This window comes from Oncorhynchus masou, chromosome 20 (genome assembly GCF_036934945.1).
Source record: "Oncorhynchus masou masou isolate Uvic2021 chromosome 20, UVic_Omas_1.1, whole genome shotgun sequence".
In the NCBI taxonomy this organism is placed as follows: domain Eukaryota; kingdom Metazoa; phylum Chordata; class Actinopteri; order Salmoniformes; family Salmonidae; genus Oncorhynchus; species Oncorhynchus masou.
The window spans coordinates 1457749-1469497 of record NC_088231.1 but is presented as its reverse complement, the minus strand read 5'-3'; the positions used below and the strand labels follow the sequence as shown (position 1 = coordinate 1469497).

The 11749-nt window shown below is 41.3% G+C and overlaps 2 protein-coding genes across 3 annotated transcripts in view; both read left to right on the top strand.

Moving 5' to 3' along the window:
- The window catches only part of LOC135506673 (SPARC-like protein 1), a 12695-nt gene extending 10813 nt beyond the window's left edge, over window positions 1–1882 (top strand). Inside the window, exons 10-11 of the mRNA XM_064925994.1 lie at window positions 594–742; window positions 991–1882. Coding sequence (XP_064782066.1) covers window positions 594–742; window positions 991–1019 — 178 coding nt within the window. The 3' untranslated portion in view covers window positions 1020–1882. The remainder of the gene's footprint in view (window positions 1–593; window positions 743–990) is intronic.
- A 617-nt stretch (window positions 1883–2499) lies between these two features.
- On the top strand, window positions 2500–10361 carry LOC135506498 (uncharacterized). 2 transcript variants are annotated; one of them, XM_064925867.1, is made up of 9 exons: window positions 2500–2537; window positions 2704–2754; window positions 3037–3072; window positions 3333–3440; window positions 4464–4643; window positions 4759–4830; window positions 4983–5057; window positions 5528–5581; window positions 9917–10361. In XM_064925867.1, exons 2-9 carry the CDS (start codon window positions 2710–2712, stop codon window positions 9974–9976), a joined length of 630 nt encoding a protein of 209 aa, XP_064781939.1. In that variant the 5' UTR covers window positions 2500–2537; window positions 2704–2709; the 3' UTR covers window positions 9977–10361. The 2 variants fall into 2 exon arrangements, with proteins under 2 accessions (XP_064781939.1, XP_064781938.1); XM_064925866.1 differs by having other exon boundaries at window positions 2701–2754.
- Window positions 10362–11749: the final 1388 nt, after the last annotated feature.

Genomic DNA, 11749 nt, shown 5'->3' with positions numbered 1-11749 from the left:
CATTGAAATGCTTATGAGCTTCTGTAAAAAGTTACACGCCTAGTGCATCATGGATGATGTCATACCTGCAGTCAAATCAGCAAGTAGTGATACAGTCATGAATAATATTGAAGAAGTGTTGTTATATGTCTTTGTTATGATTCAAGAGTGAATAGCTTCACTTGTAGCTGTTCACCTTCACAAGACATTCTGATACCGGCTCTCATTGTAATGTTGGTGAATCTGATTCAGATTACTTGAATCAGATACAATGTGGGTCTGAATCTAATATGTGATTAAAAATCAGTTTAACTGAAACTTTCACATTTGAGTTTACCTTAAAGGCCCATAGAGCGGGAAACAAAAGTGGAAGCACAGCTGGGATATTCCTGGAATTTGTCCATTTGGGTAAATCTATTTCAGACTGTGTGTGAATCGTTTCTAGTTTTGGGTCAGACTTCCCATACTCAACCCCCAATGGAATAAAATGGAGTGAAACAGGGAAGCTCTACTTGAAGAATGGGAGACACTTATTTTAGTTTTCTGTTCCAAAATGTTTCAAAACGTTTTCCATTGCATAGGCTTATGAAAATGACACTGGTGTTCCTATCCAGGTTCCTGTCCCACTCTGAGCTGGCCCCCCTGAGGGTCCCGTTGGTCCCCATGGAGCATTGTACTTCCCGCTTCTTCCAGGAGTGTGACGCAGACAAAGACAAACAGGTGTCCTTCAGGGAGTGGGCCCACTGCTTCGGCATCAAGGATGGTAAGAGTGTGCAGTCTTATACAAAGTGAAGGCAATTCAATGACCAAAGAATGAGGCTTGACATAATGTTGCCAACGTTGTGACAGTTGTAGTAGTTCGATGGGAGTAAAGGAATAGATGCTGCGTTACTGTAGCTTACAGAAGGACCATGGTCATGTGCTTTCAGACATGTTTGATAGTATGACCATGCATTGTAAACTCTGGTAAAGATGTAATCTTTTGGGATTTTCCATTTTCCCTCTCTGCAGAGGACATGGATGTCAACCTGCTCTTCTGAGTCCAATCAGTACCTCATCAAGCAACCAGCTTTAATATTCATTTAACAAGATCACCTTCAATTATGGCAGAACCACATACCTTAATTGGAAGAGAGAGAGACTTGCGTTGATTTAAACTGTATGTTTTTCGGGATGCTCTTTAAGGTTAGACTGGTAGAACCAGCCTAATCACTGTGTTCACCATTATATTCAACTTCACGTATCAGTCTGGAATTTCTCCTTATTGAAACTGTTTGAGCCTATGTCTGTAATGAGAAGCATTATTCAAAACCAAGTACAATTGATTAAAAAGTAAAAGTGAGAATGTCCTTCCATGTCTTAAGTCATAGATGGAAGAGGAGTTGTGTTGTTCATGTTGTCTTAAATCAGACTAATCTAAAACAAATTTGGATCTATAAATATGTGGATGTTCTGTTATACTGTATGTAGATACCGTATAGCTGATAGTGGTATTAGTAGAGTAAGTTTTTTTTAGCAATTAAGAATGATATCAGTGTTATGAACACATTCCAAGAGGGGGAAAGTTTACGAGTGCTTTTTAGTAGATGACTGACTACAAAACAGAAATGGACTTCTATGCAGGTGAGAACGATCACTTTACCTTTTGACCAAAATATTACAGTATTCGTTTTAAACATTTAAGTGGGAGCGTAACAATATTTTTTTGGGTATGAAAACCATTTGTAATTGACTGTCAAAATAAATGGAGCTGCCAAAAGGAGAAATTGAAATGGCAGTAATGGAGTAGAACATGTGATGTTGACAGAATTACTAAGAGTTGAATGCTGCAACAGTTTTATTTGTCTTGACTGATATAGCTACTTTTTTACTAACCTTTCTAATAAAAGTAATGTTGACCTCATCGGATCTCATCACATTCCTGTTTGATTGTTTTACTTTATGCACAATTGGATTGAAGGTAACTTTATTGATCCCCAGGGGGAAATTGTCATCAATAAAAGTTATTTCATGTACCATAACAAAATTGATACAACGAAGAGAAACCACTCCAGTATTTATTATTTAGGTTACACTGAAATACACTCAACCCTTCTTTATATTCTTATATGATAATTTGTACTGTGCAATGACATAATTGGGAAGTAACTGTAATAAATTGTGGTTGGTGATGTCACTTTCACGTCAGTGTTGACATGAAAATAATGACAGGCATCTATTTTACACTGCCACCACAGGCAAACAGTTGACTCATCCAACAAAGGCTTATAATAAGGACATAATCGTAATATGATAATATGGTTCAGATTCATGGTTTGGGTTTGCAATGCAGGTGATTTTGAATAAAGCCCTCTTTGGGTCAACAAGCCACAATTGTGTGGTCTGTCAAGATGGTGAGGATGACTGTGCATGTTGAGATCAACATTTAGAGCTGCATTCTGATTGGACTGTTACCAGTGGACATGGAGGAAGGGGCTCTTTATAAGAGTGAAACTAGAAACAACGTGTCATCTTCAGAAGTGTCTTTGTGAGCTGAAAAACTGCTGTCCTTCACAGAGGTATGACAGATGACAACTTAACCATTTTCATGGAACAGCCTTCATGCAATTTAATCCAATTTCATGTACTTGTTTTGTATTTATTGAACCTTCATGACACTGGGTTATTGCTCCTATCGGTTATATGAGATGCTTTTCTGACTTTCTTTTTTGTATGGTAAAGCAGAGCAACATGTTTTGTATGCTGTGGATCATCTTTCAGACAATGTCTCTCCTGGTAAGACATATTTAAATATGTATTCAACACTGTAGCTACTACAGCGTCCAGACCTGGGTTCAAATACTTGGAAATCCTTTCAAATACTTTGAGCGTTTGCTTGAGTTTGTTAGTAGTGCCAGATTTGGCACTTTCAGATTCAGGGTTTCCAGTTTTGGGACTTTTCTAATTTAATTTAGCTAGGCAAGCTCAAACAGGCACAAAGTATTTGAAATTATTTTTTCAAGAATTTGAAACTCAGGTCTAATAGCGTCCACTGTGCTTTCCTGGTTTCATTTATAGGTGGAAGCTGGAGGACAGTCTTCAGGTAGTGGTGAGGTATTGTGTGTTTCTTAAACATCTTAACAATAAGATATTGTTGATAAAATCGTCTTAACATACATTTACTTTCTGAGCTTCTTTACAATAGCTGAGAGTCCCTTTTACCATAATGTTATACACACATACATACAATATAATACACAGCAATGTCTCAATACATATACAGCATAAAGAAATAGTGTGGACAGTATGACTCAGTGAGAGAAGTTAAGGCATTATGGGAAAAGTAATAGGATAACGTGCATTACTCTTCCCAGGCTGGTGGTGGCAATGGAGGAGTTGTGAATGGAGGCATGGTCGTTAACGCTGTTAAACCAGGGGTTATGAATGGGCTTGTCTTAAATGGGCAACCCTTTCTGGCACAGGTACGTATACAGTGTGGGCGTTTCAAAAGTGTCCCTGCGCTGCAACACAGAAATATCAGCTATATATTTCATTACAAAGGTTTTTGTTAGGGGATTGCAAACAAACTTACTAGAGAGTAAACTAACATGGTCCAAGCACACCAAGACAGTCATGAAGAGAGCATGACAAAACGTATTGCCCCTCAGGAGAGGGTTTTGTCATGGGTCCTCAGATCCTCAAAAGGTTCTACAGCTGCACCATTGAGAGCATCCTGACTGGTTGCATCACTGCCTGGTATGGCAACTGCTCAGCCTCCGACCGCAAGGCGGGTAGTGGGTAGTGCTAACGGCCCAGTACATCACTGGGGCCAAGCTTCCTGCCATACAGGACATCTATACCAAGCGGTGTCATCAGAAGGCCCTAAAAATTGTCAAAGACTCCAGCCACCCTAGTCATAGACTGTTCTCTCTGCTACCGCATGGCAAGCGGTACTGGAGCGCCAAGTCTAGGTCCAAGAGGCTTCTAAAACAGCTTCTACCCCCAAGCCATAAGTCTCCTGAACACCTAATCAAATGGCTACCCAGACTATTTGCATTCTCTGTTGTTATCATCTATGCATAGTCACTTTAATAACTCTACCTTCATGTACATATTACATCAACTAACCAGTGCCTCATCACTGACTCTGTACCAGTACTCCCCTGTATATAGTCTCGCTATTGTTAATTTACCGCTGCTCTTTAATTACTTGTTACTTTTATTTCTTATTCTTATATATTTGAATCTGCATCGTTGGTTATGGGCTCATTTCCCTGTAAGGTTGTACCTGTTGTATTTGGCGCATGTAACTAATAAAATGTGATTTGAACATTTGATTTGATTTGAGAGTCATATAGACGATGCACGGGTGCTGCAGTGCAGGCATTTTAAAAAGTAACTTTTGAACCTTTTGAAGCATTTGTACTATGGGCTACCTCTCTAACATGTCATATTTCCAATGTAAACTGTTTCTCCTGGTCCAAACTATTCTTATTGGCAAACAGGTGATACCAGTTGGTGGATCATTACTTATTCAACAACCGGGTGCACTTGGTCAGGCCGCCATGCCCCAGCTGGTCCCCATTGGTGCACTTCAGCAGGGTGGGGCACTTCCTGTAGGACAGGCGGGAGCAGCCAATGGAGTGCCACTACAACAAGGACAGCTTCCTCAACTAGCCAATGGGGTTTGTCTCCTTTGTCCAACTTTGCTTCTCTAACACTTACCAGCCTAGAGATATCAGGAGAATCTATTGAAAATCATCAGTGTTTCAGTGTGACTGTTTAAACATATATTTGCAGGTTCTACCATTATTTGCAGTTCTGCCACAGGCAAATGGCATTGGAGGCCCCCAGGCCCCAATGTTGATGCAGGTATATCATTACTGTTGTATCAGTAGTATGTCTTGTATGTTCATGTTTTGTAGATATCTCAATGCACCAAATACATCCTATTTAAGGGTGCTCACACTTTGATGTCAATGACCCATGACGGTGATTCTGTCTTTTTCATCGTCTCCTGTCAGATTATTCCTGTGGGTGGAGGAAACAACCTTCAGCAGCCAGCGGCTGGAGGGAAGGCAAGAAAAGCTAGAGTCAAGGTAACATGATGGGCCACCTCTACTCATTAGTCATAAAGTTGCGGGCACTAAAAAGTTCCCCAGGCTGACTGTGCAAAGCGCAGATGGTGGAAGTATCCGGGGAATGAGATTAGGTTGTTCTGTGGTATTAGTAGAACAATTGCCACAATGCAAGCGTGTGCAACATGGCAATAAAATATTCTAGCAATACATAAATATAAAACCCTGTGCACTGGAGCACGCTTACTGTAGATCCAGGTGCTGGTTTTGGCAGGAACAACTACTCTAGTATCCAATAGTATAGTTTGGCATAAGTATAGTAGTAGTTTGTCACAAAAACATGTATTTTGGCACCAGATTTTAAAAACATTTTAGTGCTCGCAACTGTAGATTACACAGATTACATCACAGTCACAAAGAAAATTATTATGCATCTTGATATACCTTTGTAAGAGTTTCACCTGCTCTCTCATTTTAAATCCCCTTCACAGCATTCAGTCCCTTTTCATGGAATGCCCACATCAACAAGAACAGATACTCCACTGGTATATTCTCAGTTATTCCTCCTCTTCACTTCATTTCTGACAGTGGGATTGCCTTTATAACCCTCATCATGTATTTGAAAGAATTGCCCTCAAATACAGGTAAATTTGGCTCATTTCCATATTATCAAGGCAGCTCTCAAATGAACCTTTATTCCTTATTCACATTTTAATCACCGTCTCATGAAACATGAGACAACTCATGTGGCCTTATGGTTAGAGCACAGAGTCTCTAAACCCAGAGGCGCAACACCGAGAGACATCCGGGAACGCTTGCGAAACAATCCAAGCAGACCAGGCCGGAGTTTGAGAAGTCAATGAGAGAGAAGTCAATTTAGTTTTAATTTTCTCAAAATGTAAATGACAACATAGATTCGAGCCAATTTCTTAAGTAATTGAACATGTTATTACTCCAACCTTGCGGGAGTGAGAAATATACACATTGTCATTTTTGTCAAAAACAACTTTATATCGAAGGAGTGCCTTTGATTTGACAGCCTGCACATGCATAGTTCGACGCGAGAAGGCTGTTAGACCCGATTACGTGTTTCTGAGCATGAGTTTAGCTAGCCAATGTCGCCATGACATCGCCTACAAGTGTGATTGGAGATTTCTATTGGGGAAGCAGTATCTGTCTAACTTTATACTGTACTGTCTGTGGTTAGAGTGTCTAATCTGAGATTGGAAGGGTGGGAGTTCAACCCCCAGTCAAGTCATACCATACATAAAATAGCGCCAACAGAGATGGTCACCTAGCTTCGCATTCTTAGGAAACTATGCATAATTTTGTTTTTTTATGTACTATTTCTTACATTGTTACCCCAGGAAATCTGGGTCTTATTACATACAGCCGGGAATAAATATTGGATATAAGAGCAACGTCAACTTACCAACAATACGACCAGGAATACGACTTTCCCGAAGCGGATCCTCTGTTTGGACCACCGCCCAAGACAATGGATCTGATCCAAGTAGTCAACCCAAAACAACGGCGCCACAGAAGGGGCAGATGGAGCGGCCTTCTCTCACCACTCACCACATCTCTCACCACTCACGAGTATACTACTCGCCAATATCCAGTCTCTTGACAACAAGGTATATAAAACTCGAGCAAGGGTTGCCTTCCAGAGAGACATCAGAGATTGTAACATTCTCTGTGTCACGGAAACATGGCTCTCTCAGGATATATTGTCTGAATCGGTTCAGCCACCGGGCTTCTCCATGCATTGTGGCGACAGAGATAAACCCCTCTTTGGGAAGAGGAAGGGCGGGGGTGTATGATTTATGATTAATGACTCATGGTGTAATCATAACAACACACAGGAACTCAAGTCCTTCTGCTCACCCGACCTAGAATTCCTTACAATCAAATGCCGGCCATTTTACCTACTAAGATAATCTTTGTCAGTTATAGTCACAGCTGTGTACATTCCCCCTCAAGCAAACAACAAGACGGCCCTCAAGGAACTTCACTGGACTCTCTGTAAACTGGAAGTCATATATATGCATTTATTGTACTTGGGGATAAATCAAATTTGAGAACAAGGCTACCTAAATTCTATCAGCATATTGATTGTATGACTTGCAGAGCTAATACTCTCGATCACTGCTACTCTAACTTCCGCGATACATACAAAGCCCTCCCTCGCCCTCCCTTCAGCAAATCCGACCACACGCCATCTTGTTCGTTCCGTCTTATTGGCAGAAACTCAAACAGGATGTACCAGTGACGAGAACCATTCAACACTGATCTGACCATTCGGAAGCCACGCTTTAAGATAGTTTTGATCACGCGGACTGGAATATGTTCCGGTCAGCCTCAGAGAACAACATTGACCTATATGCTGACTTAGTGAGTGTGTTTATTAAGAAGTGCATTGGAGATGTTGTACCCACTGTGACTATTAAAACCTACCCTAACCAGGAACCGTGGATGGCGGCATTCGCGCAAAACTGAAATCGCGATTCACTGCATTTAACCATGGAAAGAGGTCTGGAAATTTGGCTGAATTTAAATAGTGTAGTTTTACCCTCCGCAAGGCAATCAAACAAGTGAAAAACCGGTACAGGGACAAGGTGGAGTCGCAATTAAATGGCTCAGACAGGAGGCGTATGTGGCAGGGTCTACAGGAAGTTATGGACTACAAAAACAAAAATAGCCACGTCACGGTCACCGATGTCACGCTTCCAGACAAACTAAACACATTCTTTGGCCGCTTTGAGGAATGTACAGTGCCACCATCGCGGCTCGCTAGAAAATACTGCGCCCACCCCCCCTCCCCTTCTCCGTGGCTGACGTGAGTAAAACCCTCGAAAGGCTGCTGGCCCGGACAGCATCCCTAGCCGTGTCCTCAGAGCATGCACAGACCTGCTGGCTGGTGTGCTTAAGGACATATTCAATCGCTCCCTATCCCAGTCTGTTGTCCCCACATGCTTCAAGATGGCTACCATTGTTCCTGTACCCAAGAAGGCAAAGATAACTGAACTAAATTACTATCACCCAGTAGCACTTACTTCTGCCATCATGAAGTGCTTTGAGAGGCTAGTCAAGGATCATATCACCGACACCTTACCAGCCACCCTAGACCCACTTCAGTTTGCATACCGCGTCAACAGCTCCACAGATGACGCAATTGCCATCACACTATCCCATCTGGACAAAAAGAATACCCCCAAGCTCATCATCAAACTGGAGGCACTGGGTCTCAACCCCGCCCTATGCAACAGGGTCCTGCACTTTCTGACGGGCTGCCACCAGGTGGTGAAGGTAGGAAACAACATCTCCACTTTGCTGACCCTCAACACTTGGGGCCACACAAGGGTGTGTGCTCAGCCCTCTCCTGTACTCCCTGTTCACCCACGGCTGCATGGCCATGCACGTCTCCAACTCAATCATCAAGATTGCAAACGACACAACAGGAGTGGGCCTGATAACCAACAACAACAAGACAGCCTACAGGGAGGAGGTAAGGGCACTCGGAGTGTGGTGTTAGGAAAACAACCTCTCACTCAATGTCAACAAAACAAAGGAGATGATCGTGGACTTCAGCAAACAGCAGAGAGAGCACCCCCCTATCCACATCGAAGTGACAGCAGTGGAGAAGGTGGAAAGTTTTACTTTCCTCGGCGTACACATCACAGACAAACTGAAATAGTCCACCCACACAGACAGTATGGGGAAGAAGGTGCAACAGTGCCTCTTCAACCTCAGGAGGCTGAAGAAATGTGGCTTGTCACCCAAAACCCTGACAAACTTTTACAGATGCACATTCGAGAGCATCCTGTCAGGCTGTATCACAGCCTGGTACGACAACTGCACCGCCCTCAACCACAAGGGTGTTCAGAGAGTGGTGCGGTCTGCACAACACATCACCGGAGTCAAACTACCTGCCCTCCATGACACCTACAGCACCCGATGTCACAGGAAGGCCAGATCATCAAGGACAATATCTACCCGAGCCAATTGCCTGTTCACACAGCTATTATCCAGAAGGCGAGGTCAGTACAGGTGCATCAAAGCTGGGACCAAGAGATTGAAAAACAGCTTCTATCTCAAGTCCATCAGACTGCTAAACAGCAATCACTAACTCAGAGAGGCTGCTGCCTACATTGAGACCCAATCACTGGACACTTCAATAAATAGATCACTAGTCGCTTTAAATAATGCCACTTTAAATAATGCCACTTTAATCATGTTTACATATCTGTATATGTTTATATTTATACCATCTACCGAACCTTGCTGATGCTGCTCGGCCATCGCTCATCCTTATACTTATATGTACATATTCTCATTCACCCCTTTAGATTTGTGTGTATTAGGTAGTTGTTGGGGAATAGTTAGATTACTTGTTAGATATTACTGCACTGTCGGAACTCGAAGCACAAGCATTTCACTACAACCACATTAACATCTGCTAACCAGAAACCAATAATATTGGATTTGATTTGACCAAACACTCTAAAAATTGGACCTGATGCCTCTCTTCTTGACACTCAGCATTAAGGAAATGTATTGGGGGGAAGGCCTTGCAACAAATAGCGTTTGTACATGCAGAAGACAAGAGTCTTATAAATCAAATTGCCTCATGCTACGGAATCAGGACATAGTGTAGTCTCTTGCCCCTATGGGTCATTCCGGCTCAGACAAGGCTTACTTGCCCAATGTGTACTTCATGAAACATGCATTCTAATGAAACATACATTTAAATCCTATACGTCACTAATAAATTCAGGTTGTAGCTATACATGTTTTGTTAATATAACACTTGTGATAACAATAACAAATGTACAAAGTAGCTAATAATGCTTCTATCATGTTTCCATTTTGCCCATCAGACCAAGGTGATTGCTGGGGAGGTGGAAGAATCCTCCGGCTCTGACACCAGTGAATGCTGAAGTGAGGCCGAGCCTCTGAAACCTGGACAGCATTCTAACTAGGGTTGCACATTTCTGGTAACTGGGACTTCTGGAAAGTGTGAAAGTTACCAGAATCTTGCAACCGAAAAGAAAGTATTTAAACTGTAATACCAGAATCTCATCAAATTGCCAATTCCAGATGATAAATTACCTCTACTGGCAGGTTGTTCAAATCCTGGGTGCACCACTACAACTTGTTGTGTTGCCCTCTTGTTTCTCTCCCCCTCTTACTTCAAAATCTATCTCTGAATAAACGTTATGAAAGAAAAGTGGAATTCCAGTCTCCTTTGACCAAAACTAAAACTAGATTAACAGGCTGACTATCTCGACTGTGTGTCCATTTCCATGTTTTGTAACGGCGTTCCCGATGTACTGGAAATGTTCTTATCACAGCTGATGTCTTTGAATAAATTATTAAACTCTCTCCATGTCCTGCAATCTAATTGCCATTCATTCTCTATTAAACTATTGTGATTGATCATTACACACATAATTGACCATTGAGCAGAAACAACAACTGCTATCTGCGGAATATGGGAGAGATCTAGATAGGTGTTGTTAATTTGGTGTTGGATAGGAAGATGGCTGAATGAAACACCACTGGTGTTTAAGCCCCATAAATTCTCACTAAATGCCAACACAACACAACAGCCCATACAACACAAGCCTGGCAATATAAACGCCTGGTTGATGAGGGTAAAAACTTTACAGAACATTCAGATAGATAGAAATGTATTGTATAGATCAGACAATGACTCAGTTATACCGAGAAGGGGATTACAAATGTCAGGTGGTCCCTTGCAACCAAGAACTGTATGTGAGTTGATAAAAATTCTGATACAAGTATTTATCCCTTTTTTGGAACATGTATATCACAACAAGAGTGTCATTGTTGAAATATCGTGTCATCACACCAGTGGAGTAGGCAGAAATCTGTTGATTGCAGTGCCAGCAAAAATGTTGGTTCAATTATCATAAAAGCACACACAATAAACCATCCAACATGTGATTTTGCATTACAGACCAAATAGTCTTGTAGGCTTACGTAAATCCATGACGGTTGCATTTAACATACGACTCACATAGACACACACATAACAAACCATAGGCTTATAATTAATAGTCTATGGGACTAGAACATAATGCCCTGACACAACAGTAATAATCACAATAGGCTTGGCAACCTCTCACTGGCTTAGCGACCAGGAGATAGTAGACCAAGCTAGACTAGGCTAGGCTAAGCTCAGCGACCAGTAGATAATAGGCTAGGATAGGCTAGGCTAGCCTCAGCGACCAGGAGATAGTAGGCTAGGCTAGGAGGCCACATATGTAACCATTCATCACTAGGAGAGCCGAGAGCGTCATATTGACTCAAAGCAAATTAACTTTTTAAATTACTCTGCCATTTTTTAAGTTCTTGAATTTTTCTAAATAAGTCTATCTAACACACTATCATTGTTAGTATCTTAATATCACACGCAGAATTTCTGTTATAAGCAGTTTTATGAGGACATAAAGCACATTAACATACTTAAACTCAAAATATGCCATTCTGTTCTTTGAAATGCATTTTTTTATAAATAAATAAATTCCTTTAAGACCTGCCCTAAACAAATTAATAATAAATTATCTTTGTGATTGTGTTTATTTAATAGATTTTAACACTTGAATTCAGTGTTTTAGCCATATTTCTTTTACATAAATTACAAAAACTAATGAAAATGCTATTGTTTTCTTTCAAATCAATTTTAT